The sequence below is a fragment of the Nannizzia gypsea genome, genomic scaffold (assembly GCF_000150975.2).
Source record: "Nannizzia gypsea CBS 118893 supercont1.1 genomic scaffold, whole genome shotgun sequence".
Classification (NCBI taxonomy): Eukaryota; Fungi; Ascomycota; class Eurotiomycetes; order Onygenales; family Arthrodermataceae; genus Nannizzia; species Nannizzia gypsea.
The window spans coordinates 2,864,624-2,882,028 of NW_003345201.1; the positions used below are offsets into that span (position 1 = coordinate 2,864,624).

Below are 17,405 nucleotides of genomic sequence, written 5' to 3' on the forward strand. Positions count from 1 at the left end.
GCATGTCTGGTCTCTTTGCATTAATAACCACTTAGGTGTTATGCATTATCTGTTGCACAATTAATTTTTCAGCGACCTGCATCAACTGCGAATTTTGAGGAGAAGGAGAAGGAAAAACGCCTTGTGACCGGCCACTGCCGCTTCCCTCTCTCATATTTCATACTGTCCACAGAAAAGGTGCCTTGACAAATTACATTACATCGCGCCTGCTTCAGCTTCCCCTTTGGGAATGAAGGTGCCTCTCCATACCGAAGATCCAAAGTGTCAATGCTTTAAACTATTAGATATAATGTTTATGTATACGTAGGCACCCGGTTAGCCGAGAAAAGCCTTTTGGTTTTTGCGAGGTACGGGTACATTTTTTGATGCAAAACTATACACACACAAAGTCAGGGCTATGGGGTGGCAAGCAAACGCTCCAGCGCCAAAGACATCAGAAGAAATAACCATTACGCGATGCGCTCAGCTCGGCAGTCTGCGCATACGCGATAACACCCGCCTCTCCTCCGATGTGCTCTATCCTGCTTTGCCGGATATCCGCCTGATTGACTTCTGTACTATCGCATGTCGACTCAAGCGCCTCCCATGCTCAGCTGAGATGGTTGTGCTTGTCTATGAAATTTCTTTGATTCCTGACGTCATGAGGACATGTGATATCGATCGCTCCAGTAGTATCGTAGTATTTCCCTTGCTAATGACCGCCTTAAGAGACGACGGTATACCTGGGCTGCTGCTGATCGATGCGACGGACTTGTCCGGTTGTGCCGTCCGCGGTTGCAATGCAGCTTTTTTGACGCTGGGGATGATACCTTTGACCGCGCCACAAAAGGCGTATGGAAGTATAACATTACTGCCTGTATTTTAAGATGCGTTATGTGTCAGCGTGTGGCTGTGCTATGATGCCAAGGTGCGGTAACTTTGGTAATTTTGGTAACATGGGTAAGTTATGTATTTTTTGATGCCAACGTCAGCGAAAAGCATCAAGAGGTAAACGACAACTGCGTTCTCCATCTTCACCGACTATTTTTTTGGTGCCACGATCCCCGGCTAAAGAGTTTCAGGCAGAGACGCCCTGCTGATGACTTCTTTCAGACTTTGCTTTAGGCGGCTTGGGCCGTGAAGAATTTGTCAAAAGACGTCATCGACCGTTGGCGGGGCAGTGAAAGCGAACAAGTTGATGGAAGAGCTGACCGGCCTGCCAGCCCAGATAGGCAAACACTTAGCCGCTGCATAAGGACCCTTATCCCTCCAGCCCGTTTCGTTTGGTGCTTGCATGATGTAGAATACTGGCCATGGGCTCCTGGCCGGCCGTGGTCATGTGGGAAGAATTACGTATGTTGGTTGTTATGTCCATCAACCAAACCAGATCAGATATAAGCGAGTTGTTGGGAATCATACTTTTATTGCAGCACAGCAACTAAGTTAACCCCGTAGCTACGGACGCCTTTTGGGCGGGACTTGCTTGTTGGTAGAAGAGAAGTCCGAATCATTCTTGCGAGAGAGTGGCATGTTGACGTGGAACTCTGAAACCAAGAGTCGAGTAGCCTTTCCGAGCCTTCGGAATTGTTTCATATTAAAGTCGTGTCCTCCCCTCTAGGATCCTTCGTCCAGCGTCTGATTCGTCGGCTATTGAAAGATCCCCAGAGGCCGTGCTCGGTTTCAAGAGAGACATCCTAGATTCTGAAACAAAACGTCGATGCACCCCCGCGGCCAAAGAAAAGACTTTTGATCTACATACTCCCGATATCTATACGGATCTTCTTCCCATCAACGAGGATGTTTGTCGTTTGAGTCCTTCTTTCGGCTTACATCTAGAACTAGTCGACGATGACTCACTGACAGGGGATATCAACTTGAAACATAGTATGCATATGCACCGCCTGTTTGGGGCCCATTTATGAGTAGCGCGACGTAGGCGCGAGACACGCGCGTGAAAGGATCCCACTTTCACCATATTTGTTTATTTTGGCTTGCATCCTTGTTATTGTTTGCAGTTTGTTTCTTCAGTGTTCACATCACGTCGTTTTTGATCGGTTGCACGGTCTCCTTGGTGGTCGAAGCTTTTATTCTTCTCCTTAGCCTGAAACTCCGCACGCCCATTTTCACTCTTTTCTTTTTCGATGTTTTTAAATTGCAGCCTGCTTGCCCACTCTTCCCTATAGATTAAATTATCATTTGTGCAACAGGAAAAGGCTTCCGATATTTAAATGACTCAAAACAGGAAAAATGCGAGTACTCGGCGATATATGTCAAGATAATGCCGGTCGTACGATAAATGCATAAAATACATTAATGCTTCGTTCTTCCGCATAGTATCGTATTTACGTTTCTAGATAGAGAAGAGCTAAGGAAATCTAGCAGACTGGAGTAGTTTGTGGTAACTGCCATTGCTCGAGATATTGATTTCTCCTCTCTTGTTTTTATCTCAAAGGGCACTGTTATTTGAGTGCAAACATCCCAGCCTTCTAGCATGACGCAATTAGGTATCATGTTCAATATCCGAACATAAATAGCAGTTATATTACTTCCCCGATATGAATCAAAAGATCCCCTGTGGTGTCCATCTCTTGGAATGTCAATACAAGGGTAGCTTCCATAAGCGGCCAATCGAGTAACAAGGTAGGGGAGGGCAACATGATTGCGCCAGCAGAGCGGGAGTCGTGAGTCTGATATATTGGCCCTTAGCTGCATAGCATAGGTGGGACTTTGTTTGCGCTACCAAAAATAGCGGTTATCGCCATAATGAGGGCTTCTGGACTTTGGGGCAATCAATATCGCCTTGATCCCCGGCGATTAAGAGGTAACACCGACTTGTGATGCTACTCTTCGGTGAGTACCACGCTTTGGGCGGTCTTCTTTAGATAACCGGTATAGAGTAGCAGGTGGGCTTTTATCAGGGAATGGATAGCAGTCGATCAAAGACACCATCTATCTCCCATGCATCATACACCCTGCATCTTCTCCTCTTTTTCCTTCTTTATCTTCAAAAACACCTTCCTCTCCATCTCACGTTCCTCAGTTTTCCTCTGCATGGTTTTTTGAATTTGCTCCGTCTTCTCCTTCGCTTCATCAATCCTTTTCTTCACTTCCTTAGCCGCCTCTTCTTGCCCCTTACGTGCCGCAACGGAGGTCGTATATTGCTTTCGTAGTTGTTGAAGCTCGGCTTGAAATTCAACTACATCTAGTGGTGCACACGTAACGGGATGGTATCGGTGACTTGGTAAGGGATCAGAAGGCACCCGGACATCAGGTAGTAGCGCGTGAATAGGCGTCGTCCGCAGTGGTGAGTCTAGGCTAACGAGTTCATTCGTGTCTGAGTTCGACGGCTTGGGTTCCGGCGGAGGGGAAAGGGGTAGTTTATCTGTCTCCATCATGTTGCCTTACTTGTGTTCAGCTGAAGGTTATGCAGATATAGACGAGAGATTGACAAGCGATTGACGTCGATTCAAACTACCGAGTCAACTTGAACTGCCAACATTACTAAGCAGACTTTGAACAGGGGTTGTCGACTTTTAACACGCTTTAGGGTCTTGGCCATGTCATGTGATTGAGATAATATTTTGGTCCCCATCCGCTTACTTCAACGTCCCTTTTTCTGTGTCATGACCACAATACTTCATGATGTTGCACCTTGGCGCTATCATTCGGCATCATAAAACTGCCACTGTATGGAGCTAGCAGCTGCTACAAGCTACATTATCCCCAGAAGACCGACTATCATTTATGAGATACCTTTCTAGTTATGCCCGGTTGAAGATTGCTGACTACATGTAAGGCGTATTGAGAGGTTGATTCACACTCATCCGCCTTAGCATGCTACGAAACGCAACTCACCAACCAATTACAAATTATCCCCGGCTAAATAAAGGCCTAACGGTGGCTTCAGTAAATATGCAGTAAGCTCATTCTAGTTTCAATATTTCTATACCTGAATAAATGTCTTCTAACTATTCTTAAATTGGGAGCAACAGCCTCAAGTCTTCTTGGGAATAATCAAAGTTAGGTAGCCACAATCTTTCAAATGCCCGAAATCGCCGCAAGAATGGGACGAACAGAGTAGCTGGTGAGTTAGACAACAATGATTAACTACACTTTCTCAGAACTGGCGGGGGAAACCTTCAACCAAAGGGGCTTGGCCTCCCAGACCGCGTACTCAGGGGTGTCGTGCGGGTCAATATTGTTAGGTTCAGCCTCAAGGTCGAAGTTCCAGAACAGCCTGGCTATTACAAGACGCAGAATAGCATTCGAGAACCTTTTTTGAGAGATGCAGTCAGCTTTGTCTGTAATTTTTGAAGGGAAACCTGGGTTTCTTACGTCATTCCAATGCAACTGCGCTGTCCGATGGAGAAAGGAGTAAAGGCCTGGCGGTTATCGCTAGCAAATTTTGAATCTTCTCCAAGCCACCTCTCGGGAATAAACCGTTCGGGGTCACGCCAATATTTAGGCGAACGACTGGCAGCTAGGTTTGCTATCGATACCCAAGTCTATGAAGTCCCAGGGTTAGATGTGGACATCTAAAATGAGGGTGAGGAATTTCACATACCCCGCCAGGAACCGGTCGCCCATCAATTACCGCCCCATTTTTTGGGGCCACACGGTGAAGGCCAACAGGCACCGGAGGGTGTATGCGTAAGGTTTCTCTGATGACAGCTCCAAGGTAGTCCAAGCGCCTAGTGGCCGCAAGAGTAATCTCATGTTCTGCTTGAAAAGTGCTCTTAATTTCACTCTTCAGCATATCATAACAGTGTCTGTTATGGGTGAGATAATAAGTCAAGGATGAAAGTGTGGTGATGGTGCTGTCAGCTCCCGCAGCGACAAGAATATTAACGTTATCCTCCAGTTCCTCATTGGATAAGCCTTCCTGGAAGAATGACGCAAATTCCGGGCGAGTGGTAACTGGCTTAACATTTCCTTGCTTGTCTCGATATTCCTTCAGCTTCCTGGGGTAATATTCGGCTGCCTTTGGATTATGAACTTTGCTTAGGCCTGAAGGGATACACCACTCCAATATAACGTGATAAGGTTTTAGTCGATGCGCAGCTTGCACAAAGTGTGACATCAGGAGCCCTTCATAGAGTGCCTGGAGCCAAGGGTCATAATCACCACGCTTAAGACAACCTTGTTCTTCACCAAAAGAAAGGCGCGTTAGGATATCGAAAACGGCAAAATTATACCATGCAGCTATATTGACAATCCCTTGAGAATCTGGAAATTGAGCTTGCCCGGTGCGGTTGCGAAGGCCGTTGATTAGCCCATCAATGAGATTTTGAATAACCGGCTCTTGCTCGCGAAGTGCATTTTCGGATAATGCGGGTGTAATAAGCTTGCGGTACCGAATATTGTCGTGGAGCGGTGCGAAGAAAACATTGGTGACTGGCTCAGTGGACCCTAGAAGCCATATGACAGGATTCTTTTCATATACAGAGTTTTCATTCTGTTTTCCAGCAAATATGGTTCGGTTCGCTGAAGGGCTAATGTATGACAACTCTCTAGGGCCAACACGGACGACATCGCCATAACGTTCGTGAAGTGTTGCTATGTATTTAGCGCTGTCACCTTTCACCATATGATATGAGTATATGAGCTGAGTCGCAGAATCTAGAATGGGACCTGGGTAACTGCGTAAGGGGTGAAGGAAAATGTTATAAACAGCCAGTGCGACATGATACCCTAGCCACTGTGGCATTTTTCTTAGTATTAGCCATCATAGTCCTGTGAAACTTCCCCCAAACAGCAAAGAAGTAAAGCTAAGGAATAATAGTCATACGGTCAGAATCGGAAGTACCAGGCACTCTAACAAGCCCATGATAGCGAATATTATCCAACAAAACAATTGACGAAATAGGGTATGTAATAAAAATCTGGGGCCCTAAGATCTAATTTCTACATAGAGTAGATGACTCTTGGGACCTTTCTATATGTTCCTCTGGCGATGCACTTCAAGAAGGGGTATTTACCTTAAAATTAACACTCTACTTGGCGCATTTGCTTCTGCCCAATAAGAGCCGGAAGTAACTAGTGCAGTCTCTGGGCAAAGGCGAAAAAGATGCGTGGGCCATTGTATATCTAGTGGCTGGTTGGATTTTAAACATCTCTGTTGCATACAACTTACCAAAAAAAAGGCTTGAAATGATTCTATTGTTTCCGTCTCTCTTATTGTTTCCCGTCTCTCTTATTGTTTCCCGTCTCTCTTATTGTTTCCATCTCTTTTTTGATACCGTTTTTGATATGCCGAGTACCCGTCTCCCCCCCTCCCCCCCCAATGCTCTCCCAGCTCAGAACTGGCTCTTCGGACTGGCTCAGTCTATACGGAGTACTTGGAGTCTGTATTGCTAGGAAAAGAGAGGGAGGAGGTTCTGAAGGGAGTTAATTTTGAGACAAGCCATGCTTCCTTTGCCCACTAGTAAGTGAGTTCAAAGAATATACAAGCAGCTGTCGGTAGCTAACTATCTACTTAGGTAGTTAGCTAAATAGCATAAATACTACAGGATATCTTCCTCATTGTTCCAATTCTTGTCAGCATATCAGTGATCCGCAGCGTTGGTTACCTTGGGGGACATACAATCTGTACAAAACTCTCATAGTGGTTGAGCTTCACCGCCCCAACTTCAACCTATAGTCCTCATCGATAACTACATTGACTGAATAATGCTCCCAGTCGAAATGTGAAGCCCGAATTTGAGATAACCCCATACCATGACCAACGAAAGTGGAATTCCGAAAGAAGCAGATCTTTCAGCCACAGATGCAAGAGCCTGGGACCAAAACTTTGGACGCGAAGCAATTCCTGTGGTCATCGTGCGAGGGGGGGAAATGGTAATACTGAATAGTAGTATGGCAGAAGAGCGTTACCTAGCTGCATCAAATGTATTTCAGGTGCGGCGGATAGCTAGCCAAAATTTTGGGGTACGCCGTATAACGAATAGGCATGATATAAAGACTCGAAAGCACACCCGCTGTTAACTTTTGAATCGAGTTCTGTGAAGCACCTGAATCATCTTTCATTGTTGAAATTGCTAGTTTTTATATCTAGTCAATATGTCCTCCCAGTCTTTAAGCTGGATACCTGTGACGGCTATATGGCATCTAGATATCCATGATCTAAGTCTTTTTGGACTCCTTCAACTGCTTTTTCTCTGTGGACTCATTTTGACTTTGGTTATTATCCTCATTGATCATGCGGATTACCTCCTCCAAACTTGGCCCGTTAGAAACCTCCATCGTGTAACCAGCCAAAACCTCCTTTGGGCGAGGTTTAGACGCCAGCTAAGTGGGCGTGAGTTGGAGGATGCCGTTCAACGCGCCTATTACAAGGTATGTCAATCTACTGAGGCAATTAGTTGGCTAAATTGATACATGATGTACTAATCATATATACTTCAATGTTCCTATAGTGCACCAAACAAGGAAAACCATTTGCGATAAAGGCCGACCTTGACTACTGGATGCTGATGCTCCCATTGGAATCCATGAAAGAATGGTGCAATCTTCCGGCCGACCACCTAAGTTTTATGAACTATGTCGAAAATGTACCAAGTCCTCTTTCATATCCTGTTATGCGCTGTAGCTTTTATTGTCCACTACTAACGCTTTTATAGGCGTCAGCTATTGGGTATCATACCAATGTTGACTGCCAAACACACATCAACGCAATTTTGGCATACAACCAGAAGAAACACACTGGCAAGTACACTTACCTTTGCTACCCGCTGAAAGGAATATACGCTTATTAACTAATCAAAACTGATTTCTAGATCACGTTCATTCCCTCATACTAGCGGATGCAGACGAGTTCCTACACCCGTTTTTTGGCAATCCAAGTAGCAAAGGTATCTATTCACAAACAGATATGTCCAAATAGATGTCTAACATCATTTAGAATGGACCAAGTTCAACCCAATAGAATTTGTCAGTAATCTGATGATGCACTATGCGACGTCCTTGGTCCTTGGGCCGGGTTTCTCGCGAGACCCCGTTCTCATGCAACATATAACTTCTCATGTGTTGGGAATCGAAGAGGTTATAAATGAATTTGCTCGCTGGCCGAAAATCTTATTCCCATTTCTCTGGAGATTGTCCCCTATTCACCGTAAATTTCGCTCGAATATCTCGGTTATTAGGAAGAAGGTCGTCCCAGAAATCAAACGCCGTGTTCAGCTTCTGCGACTTGGAGAGCCAACTGGCGAAGACATGAGTATGTTGACTATCTTTTTAAAGCAAGCTCTCAAAGAGGGCCTCCTTTCGAAGGTCAAGAATCCCAAGACGGATAAGAAGGACATTGAAAGCCTCTTTATGAAGACATTATTCCATATCTACGAAGTCTGGGGCCCTGTCACTCCACTCTTGAGTGCTATGTTTGTTCGCTGTATGGCAGACCCCGAGTACATCGATGTCTTGAGAGAGGAGATCTCAGGCTCGTTGGAATCTCATGAAGGATGGAGCTCCAATATACTAGCGCATACACCAAAGCTAGAAAGTTTCATGCGCGAGAGTTTGCGTTTGTACGCACCGATTTCAGGTAATCAAATCCGCAACTATGAGTTAAGCATTGACTAACTTCCTTACTAGTAAGCGTATCGCGTAGGTTGAATAAGCCGCTTAGAATCGAGTCCCTAAACCTGAACCTTCCAAAGGGAACTTGCATTGGAATACCTACGAAATGCGTTCATGGGGATCCGAAGAACTACCCGGACCCAACGAGATTTGACGGTTACCGGTTTTATGATGCGCATACCAATACCTGCACAACGCGTGCGTCAACAGCTTCAGAGAAATTCCTGGCGTTTAGCTATGGTACTGGGCTCTGCCCTGGCCGGTTTATCGGTGTGAAGGTGTGCGAAATTCTCTTGGCTAAAGTTCTTTTGAATTTTGATATCGAGTTTATATCAAATGAGCAAGAGTTCCCGGGGTATATTTTGTTGGAAAACACATGGTCATTGGTGGACACAAACTTGACGGCTCATGTACGAAGCCGTAAGTAAGGCCTACTGAACCACATCAGCCAAAAGTTGTATCACCTTGATACGGCCAATCATTCCGGCCATGTCAAGGTTAGAATGCGGTCAGGATAAACCTAGGAATAATGACAAGAGATATATCCAAATAGTTCAACTAATTACCCGCCATGGAGATTTTAACGCAGGGAGCAAAAATTAGGGTAGATATTGGTAATATTTTGACGACATTAGCACATAATCTTCAAGAGGGAGGTAACAGAGGTTGGGCACGGAAAGTGGGCGAGGGTTATTTTACATATTCCAGTGGGTACTCCATATACGGAGTAAACATAAAGTTATCTACCAAGCATTTGCAAGGAAGCTCGAAACTTTGAAACATTCTAAGGGTCATGTGACAGTATTAAAGTGAACCAATTACTAGATTAGTCATCTATAGAGGGTTTGATGGTGTGGGTCTGTGCATAAACCAACCTCGATAGTAATGATACTGAGCACGGTGAAGAGAGGCAAAGAACAAGTAAATATCTTTTCAATAAAAGGCATTAGGTTGTTACTTATACTTAGCCTCCCAAAACTTGCGATAGCTCTAGTGAAATAAAACTCTACAACCACACTGGTGGTACTCTTAGAGGGAAAATCGTTATCAGAATGCAAGCTTTCGGTGAGCACTTCTTTCCTTCACTACCCCGTAGGTTGGGATGTTAACAAACATTTGGGAGTGACTACTCGGAGACATACTGTTTATGGGTAAAGTTGCTAACTGTTACCTTCCCGCTGGACAGTTCCCAAGAGCAGGAGAGTATGAAATACCCAGCGATCCTACGCTCCTCTACTCTGGTTCACTGCTTACTTTGATAACATCTTAGCCCAGATTTACCCTGAGCTTACGTGTATGTATGCCTGGCTTCCCTGGATGTAGAGATTATTAATACACGCTACAGATAATTGATATGATCAATGTTCCCTTGGTCGTTGGTACTGCATACGTCAAATGGCAGCTACCAACGTCGGCTTCCGCTGATCACAATGGCCACACCGAAAAAGCCTTGCTTCATGATCACAGGGCATCCTGGGATTATGAGAAATTAACGGTTGTTAGACTAACAGTTGATCGGAATCAGATGCTGCAAGACTGTGACCTTCAGCTTGACATCTTCCAAGAGTTTACAGCAGGAAATCGGGCCGACAGAGTACCACTAGGAAATATTAAGCTGAACCTTGCAGAATATGTGGATAAGACAGAAAGTGATGAAGGAATTATGAGGCGATATCTGATGCAGAATAGCAAGATTAATGCTACCGTCAAAGTTGGTATCGCAATATCTCAAATTGAAGGAGACAGCAACTTTATTGCGTAAGTTTTACTCATTTCCAGCTGATATTTAAAGGAGCTAAAGAAGCAGTTATAGGCCACCACTTAAGCCCGCTACAGTATTTTCCGGCATTGCTGGTGTGATGTCCACTGAGCATGGCGAAATAAACAATGATGGCCACATTCCTTCAATAAATAACAGAGGTCGCGAATACAGTGATCTTCAAGATATGTATCGCTCCACTTTAGCGGCAGCTTGGGCGACTCTCCCCGATGAATTACCCCCGGATCAACTTATAGAAAACATCTTTGCTGGTGGAGATGGATTCCCCCAAAACTACCCACGACTCAAGGCGGAGGATGAATTTGAGGGAAATGATAATGATTCGCTCAGTGACACAGGCTCACATCGAACCATTCGCGATAGCAAGAATTCTCCTGACCATATCCCGAGGATTAAGGATCCCTTTACTACCCACTCGCGAAGCGATAGCAGACACTCGGACTTTTCATTCGGAGCAGCCGGAAAAGAAAGGAACGAAACAAGTGCTTTCGAGAGGTCTGGGGGGAAAAGACGAAAGAGAAAGACATTTACAGAGTTTGATTACAGGGAAGACCTAAGAAGCTGGGAGATTCCATGGGCTAAAGAAGACCCACAGTAGCAGATCTAAAGGAAGGCGGTCGAAAGTATCGCATCTATCTAACGTCTGCGAACATGGCTTCTGTTTGCTGTGTGGATTACTAGGGTATGAGTTCTAATGGGGGAGCTCTTATTCTCAATACATAATGAGTGTATTGGTGTATTCTTTATGAGAAGCGCAATGTGGCTATACAATATAACTTAGCCTCTGTATTCCGGTTGCATTACAGTATTTTAGCCTCTTTGTCTACTTATCTGCTTTTTCCATATAGCATCTAGACATTCAGTCTTAGCTGTGGTGTCCTAAAAATAGACTTCCTTCCCCAAACCTTAATTATAACTTAATTACGGAATAATGAAATTCCCGGTTACCTGCACCTGGGAGAGAAACCTTATTTTTATTTTCACTTCTGATAGAGCTCTCGTCCTCCAAAAGTCTTGCATCTAACATGTAGCCTCCTGCTCAATCGACTTGCACACTATACATATGTTTTGGAAAAGGGGCGCACATGTCACAGGCTACGTAAGATGCCGAAAATTTTCAAGCCCTCGGAAACGACCCTCGAATTCTTCCTTACACAAAGCCCATTCCACCAAACACATTCGTCAAGCAACTGACGATGACCCGGCTCCGGCATCAACAGAAAGCCCGACTCAATCGGCCGGCTCCCCCCACCGTATTCAACAGTTAGGGGATGTCAAGGTCTTAGGGAAACCAGCACATGTGGTCATAGTGGATAATAAGCCTCGTCGCCCCCGAGATGTCTTGCAGGCCGCCAACAACAAGAGTTCATGGAAAAGCCCGACAGAGTTACTAAAGGACCTGCATAAAGAAAGGGTTGAATTTGAGCTTGAAGAGGTGGAGAAGAATCTCGCTTACCTTCGCTCTCTATATAACCCAGGTGATAGTCTGTCGCTCAAGGACTGGGAGCATCTTCACGAGACGCTCGGTGATGGATTCACTTTTGAGCAATTAAGACAATATTACCAGAATTCCGAGCGAAATACTGAATGTGAAAAGTCAAGTGAATGGAGGGCTGGGAACTCAACTTACTTAGATCAGGCCCCAGCACCCCAAGGTCGAATTACAACGCGGATCCTAGCCTTCAAAGAGATGGGACCCAAGAAGAAATTGGTAGAAAAAATACTAAGGGAGTCTTGGGAATTATCAATTGATGGTGAAGAGGGGCAACTCGACGTTTATTTGGATCCAAGTCCAATGTCAGTGCTGCTTCTTCCAACCATGCCGCTTCTAAACATGTTCGCTGAATCTCACAAAGTCAACATTGACGTATCACGGCACCTTGGGTTAATCCGAATAACAGGCAGCAAGCAATCGTGCATAGGGACAAGTCAGCAACTTAAAGAATGGGCCTCTGATATCCGGTCAATGGATACTGGCCTCCCAGTTGCACAACTAAAAGCCGTTGCGGACTTGAGCTACTGGGAAAGTACTCTTCTCCCCTGGGTGCAAAGTGAATACAACGTATCATTCGATACCAGCTGGAATAAAGATGCGTTAAGTATCCACTACTTACATGGCACCGAGTCTAATGCGCACCGTGCCCGGCAAACACTATACCTAGCGGTATCTTCTGTCCATCAAATGGGTGGGCTATTTACAAATCTTAGCAGCTCTGAGAATGCACATTTATACCCTGTGACCTATCCGAACTCCATGAATCTTCCGGATCGACAAAAAGAATGGTTTAGATGGATAAAATCGGGAGATAGCAGCGGGAGGATTCCTGGCAGGCCCCCGGCTTCTATATATGGGAAAGGGTCCGTAAAACCTTTCCATAAGCTTCTAGATCTTCTGTTTGATAAGGAAGATTTAAGTAAGCAAAGCTTGCTTGGTCCACAGTGCACCCGCGAAGTTATTACTGCGTCTGTGGGACAGTGCTTGTTCGAAGGCAAGCCTCCGCAAGATTCTGGACAGGTATCTTTCCCTAATATTGAAAGCTCGCAAATTCCAAGGGTATTTATCAATGAAGTACCGAATACTCTTCCTTTTTTGGACTCTTTGGAAGTTGCCGCAAGCAACGTTAATAAGAGCAGCTTTCGTATCCGGCTTTTGCCCTCGTACAAGAAGCAGCCATTTCTACCAGAGCTAGAGCTTGAGTTGGAAGTCGCCACGCCGGAGGACGGTGAGGACATATCGACAACCCCGAAAATCCGGAATGTGAGCGCCATTATCAGCAGTAGAGATGTGGATATGCTGCTACCTGAGAGCCCCCTGGATATCCGGTTCAACAGGAAACTTTATTACAATCTCTTCGACCAGGGTTGCGCCGCATTTATTTCTGCTGAAGCGGATAATGAGTTTCATTCAAGCCTTAATCGATGTGCTGAATCCTTCAAAGTCAACCTCCCTCTCACTCGAAATCAACCTTCGATGCCTTTATTTTGTACCCTTGCGATCCCCAAGCATATTACCGAACTTCTCGATCCATCCAGAAAACTATCTCCAAGTGTACCAGCACAAAGCTCACAAGAGGGTGAATACATCATTGGAGAGTTTTGCGTCTACCCTCCGGTGCAGTCTCTTGCGGAAGCTGGCGTCTCCAAATATATATACAAGGAGCTTGGCCTCACCTTTGGAACACGGGACATGGGACCTTACCTTCCTTTGAAAACGACAGATATAAGTTTAACCCTGGGACTCCATGATGACGAACGGCGACCACAAAATGCTCTGCCTGATCGGAAACTGAGCTCCCTGCCAGAAACTGACTCGTCTTTTGGCTCCCTTCAGTCAGCACTACTGCCATTCTACCTTCGTTCGTGCCATTTAGCATTTGGGTTTGCGGCACTCCAGCAACAGCCCGACCAAGACATGCTTGACCAAGAACCGTTTGATGAAACACTGCTCAAGAAAAACATCAACCATCATGATACCTAGATCTGTACGGAGTAAATTCTTTTTATGTATTACTACTATTAGCCAATTTTATTCGTCGTTTCTGACTACCTACGTTTTTTGGGCTCTGCGTGTATCACGTGCCATTTAGATACCCTCAGGTAACGTAGTTACGAAGATTAGTATGGAGCATAATTGATACAAGGAAGAAAGTAACTCAACAAGTAGATCTATCTATCTTTTAACAAGTATGTTAAACTGAAAATGATTAAGACTGTTAAAAGAAATTTCAACTATAAAGGGCCTATAAACTTGGCTCATAAAGGAACACTTGCAACTTGAGAGGAAGCAAATCGCTGATAACGTAAGCGGCCACTTGATAGCCACTAGTTAACTCGTTGTCACTTGATAGTTTATCCTAACTTGTCTGATAACAATATCTGCTGTTTATTACCAGAATGAACTTTCAAGCCCTGGGCAAAATAGCCAATATTCAATAAATTATTATAAGGACCTGTCCGTTATTTATTGTTGAGGACTTTTCTTATTACTTTCTTTTCCTTTAGCTTACTCTACCTTTGAAACCCGATCCTGGCTTTATATTAATTACCTTACTGCCAACCACCTCACTTTGTGCTATACTAGCATGATATTGAGCCGATAGAGAGACTCTTTAATTACAGAAAGATGGATAAAACTAGGATAGCCAAGGTCCCTACTTCTTATCCCTCCCTTGCGCTCTTAATATACGTAGCTAACTAGGGAGCCTTATGTATTTCAGGTAGATGAGGTCACTCTATTCCGCCGGGGAGAGAAGGCAATAGGAAGTCTTCACCTTACTCCTCACCATATTGTCTTCTCATATATTCCACCCCAAAAAGAATCAACTGGAGAGCATTCCAAGGAAAAGCTGGCTGTGAGCCATAAGGAGATATGGATCACATATCCTATCATCTGTCTCTGTACCTACAGACCAGCTTCTTCTGCATCACGTCAGCCAGCATCAATACGCCTGCGCTGCCGCGATTTCAGCTTTATGTGTTTTACTTTTCCCAATGAGGCAAGGAGTAGAGACGTGTATGAGACTATAAGGACATGGACATGCAAACTTGGAAGCATAGAGAAGCTCTATGCTTTCACGTTTCAGCCTCCTGCAGCTGAGCTTGCTTTGAACGGGTGGGAGCTATATAATCCCCGCAAAGAATGGGCTCGTCTTGGAGTGGGCAGAGCAGACCAGGATTCTAACTGGCGAATATCCTGTATCAATACAGATTATAAGGTCCGTTCTATATATCCTTTCCCGTCTGTTCATCGTGATGTTAACCGACATTTACTTGAAAGTTTTCACCCACATACCCTGCCCTCCTCCCAGTTCCAGTCAATATATCCGATAATACAATAAACTACGCCGGGAGATATCGCTCAAGAGCACGGATTCCAGTTTTGACCTATCTTCACCCCGTCAACAACTGCTCCATAACACGCTCATCTCAGCCGCTTGTTGGCGTACGAAATAACCGCAGCATCCAGGATGAAAAACTTCTTGCCGCTATCTTTTCAACTTCCCGACAGGATCGCCCAGTAGCAAGCGCATCACCCCCATCCTTAGAGACAGAATCCTCCAACTCAAGCGCAGAAGAGCAGTTTGGAGCTAACTCTGACTTTGAGTTCTCAAATGCGGAGGAGCTGGAGGATGAAGTGATAGCAGCCGCTAGAAATGATATTAAGGACTATAAGACACAAATATATGGAGCCCAACAAAACAACTTAATCGTCGATGCTCGCCCTACTGTGAATGCCCTTGCGATGCAGGCCGTCGGGTTGGGATCCGAAAACATGGACAACTATAAATTTGCTGCTAAGGCTTACCTGGGCATTGACAATATCCATGTTATGAGGGACTCTCTTAGTAAAGTAAGTGAAGCGCTTAGGGATTCCGATATCAGCCCGTTGCCGCCAAACCGAGACCAGTTACTGAAAAGCGGGTGGCTCAAATACATCGCTGTCATTCTTGATGGGGCAGCCTTAATCGCCCGTCAGGTTGGCCTACAACATTCACATGTGCTTATTCATTGTTCCGACGGATGGGACAGAACTGGCCAACTCAGCGCCCTGAGCCAATTGTGTTTAGATCCATATTACAGAACTTTGGAAGGATTCATGGTTCTTGTTGAAAAGGACTGGCTTGCATTTGGACACATGTTTCGTCATAGATCAGGACATCTAAACAGTGATAAGTGGTTCCAAGTCGAGAACGATCGGGGCAGCGACTCTGCGAGAGGTGCTTTTGAGGGGGGAGTAGCCGGGAAAGCCCTCGAGAATGCTCTACTCAGCGCAAAAGGATTCTTCAACCGGGATAACGTGAGCCGAGAGTCGTTGGTAGAACCTGATGGTGACAAGGCCGAGCCGGACTCCTTAAGTGCAAAGCGGGCGACTTCCAATCCAAAATCACCAGTCAGTGATAGTGATATGACAAAACCCAAGGAAACTAGTCCTGTATTCCACCAATTCTTGGATGCTACCTATCAGCTTCTCTACCAACACCCTACTCGTTTTGAGTTCAACGAACGTTTTCTCCGTCGGTTGCTCTATCATCTCTACTCCGGCCAGTATGGCACATTCCTTTACAACAGCGAAAAGGAACGTGTTGATCGTGGAGCCAAAGAAAAGACTCGCAGTGTCTGGGACTACTTCCTAGCCAGGAGAAGCCAGTTCATCAACCCCGAATATGACCCTCTAATCGACGACAACAAACGCGGCAGCGAGCGTTTACTCTTCCCTCGCACATACGAAGTCAGATGGTGGGCTGAATCATTCGGACGTAACGATTCCGAAATGAACAACCCTCGCATAGCAAACAGCGGTGTTTTGGTTGAAAGAGACTGCCCGAGTGGATCGATGACCCCCATGATTGCGGTCGAAACTTCTGATCGCTCGGCTGCCCCCGCTACTGTCTCCCAGCAGCCAGCGGCATCTCAACCAACTACGATCGGCCCTACAACTAGTATCACCTCTCTTGCGGCTAATATATCTGGTTTAAGTTTACCTGTAGGGAAAGGGGACCATCCTGGGCCAACCAAAGCACGAGAGATGGAGGCGGTAGAAATGACGTAGACAGCAAATTATGGTGGACATTTCGGACACATTTCATAGGAGAATCTAGGCGTCTCTTAAGGATCCGAGCAGTTATCTGGGACTACGTGTTGCATTTGGGAGTTGGGATTTTGTTTTGACACTTTCGATACCACGACAATTATGATTGGGACTGCGTTCAGGGAACGTGGGCTGAATGCCTGTTACTTCTAATGAGTCATGTCACAATATTTCCTGACCTTTGGCATTTTCTTCGTTTTGGTTTTTGTTTCCGCTTACGTCGGGCCTGCAGTAAAAAGGGCCTTTAGAATGGGAAGGAAATTGAATATATGATCTTCAAATACCGTTTTGATGCCTTTTTCTTTTTCTTGTAATAAGTCAAGGTTTGAGCATGTGACTCTCATTCTTAGTAATCTTGAAAAGTAACTAGCTTAGCCCTAAGCCCTAAAGTAGAAATTATGCCCCCACCACCAAATCGACAAATTAGGAAAGCTAACCGCAATACTTTCGAGGTGTGTCTGAAAGTTGAACATCTCGAATCGC

The 17,405-nt window shown here is 45.1% G+C and overlaps 6 protein-coding genes across 6 annotated transcripts; 4 read left to right on the top strand and 2 right to left on the bottom strand.

The window, feature by feature from the left end:
• Positions 1 to 2,942: 2,942 nt before the first annotated feature.
• On the bottom strand, positions 2,943 to 3,374 carry MGYG_01058 (hypothetical protein; the record flags this gene model as incomplete). Its single annotated transcript, XM_003176925.1, has 1 exon — positions 2,943 to 3,374. One exon carries the CDS (start codon positions 3,372 to 3,374, stop codon positions 2,943 to 2,945), a length of 432 nt encoding a protein of 143 aa, XP_003176973.1.
• Positions 3,375 to 4,086: 712 nt separating this feature from the next.
• Positions 4,087 to 5,686, bottom strand: MGYG_01059 (averantin oxidoreductase; the record flags this gene model as incomplete). Its single annotated transcript, XM_003176926.1, has 3 exons — positions 4,087 to 4,252; positions 4,315 to 4,484; positions 4,544 to 5,686. The coding sequence occupies 3 exons, from the start codon at positions 5,684 to 5,686 to the stop codon at positions 4,087 to 4,089; spliced, it is 1,479 nt and encodes a 492-aa protein (XP_003176974.1).
• Positions 5,687 to 7,038: 1,352 nt separating this feature from the next.
• On the top strand, positions 7,039 to 8,981 carry MGYG_01060 (SirB protein; the record flags this gene model as incomplete). Its single annotated transcript, XM_003176927.1, has 6 exons — positions 7,039 to 7,314; positions 7,395 to 7,529; positions 7,599 to 7,683; positions 7,755 to 7,829; positions 7,880 to 8,518; positions 8,569 to 8,981. The coding sequence occupies 6 exons, from the start codon at positions 7,039 to 7,041 to the stop codon at positions 8,979 to 8,981; spliced, it is 1,623 nt and encodes a 540-aa protein (XP_003176975.1).
• Positions 8,982 to 9,907: 926 nt separating this feature from the next.
• MGYG_01061 (hypothetical protein) lies at positions 9,908 to 10,931 on the top strand (the record flags this gene model as incomplete). The annotated part of the gene is made up of 2 exons (XM_003176928.1): positions 9,908 to 10,311; positions 10,367 to 10,931. The coding sequence occupies 2 exons, from the start codon at positions 9,908 to 9,910 to the stop codon at positions 10,929 to 10,931; spliced, it is 969 nt and encodes a 322-aa protein (XP_003176976.1).
• A 465-nt stretch (positions 10,932 to 11,396) lies between these two features.
• Positions 11,397 to 13,811, top strand: MGYG_01062 (hypothetical protein; the record flags this gene model as incomplete). The annotated part of the gene is made up of 1 exon (XM_003176929.1): positions 11,397 to 13,811. One exon carries the CDS (start codon positions 11,397 to 11,399, stop codon positions 13,809 to 13,811), a length of 2,415 nt encoding a protein of 804 aa, XP_003176977.1.
• A 645-nt stretch (positions 13,812 to 14,456) lies between these two features.
• MGYG_01063 (myotubularin) lies at positions 14,457 to 16,883 on the top strand (the record flags this gene model as incomplete). The annotated part of the gene is made up of 3 exons (XM_003176930.1): positions 14,457 to 14,519; positions 14,551 to 15,048; positions 15,111 to 16,883. 3 exons carry the CDS (start codon positions 14,457 to 14,459, stop codon positions 16,881 to 16,883), a joined length of 2,334 nt encoding a protein of 777 aa, XP_003176978.1.
• Positions 16,884 to 17,405: the final 522 nt, after the last annotated feature.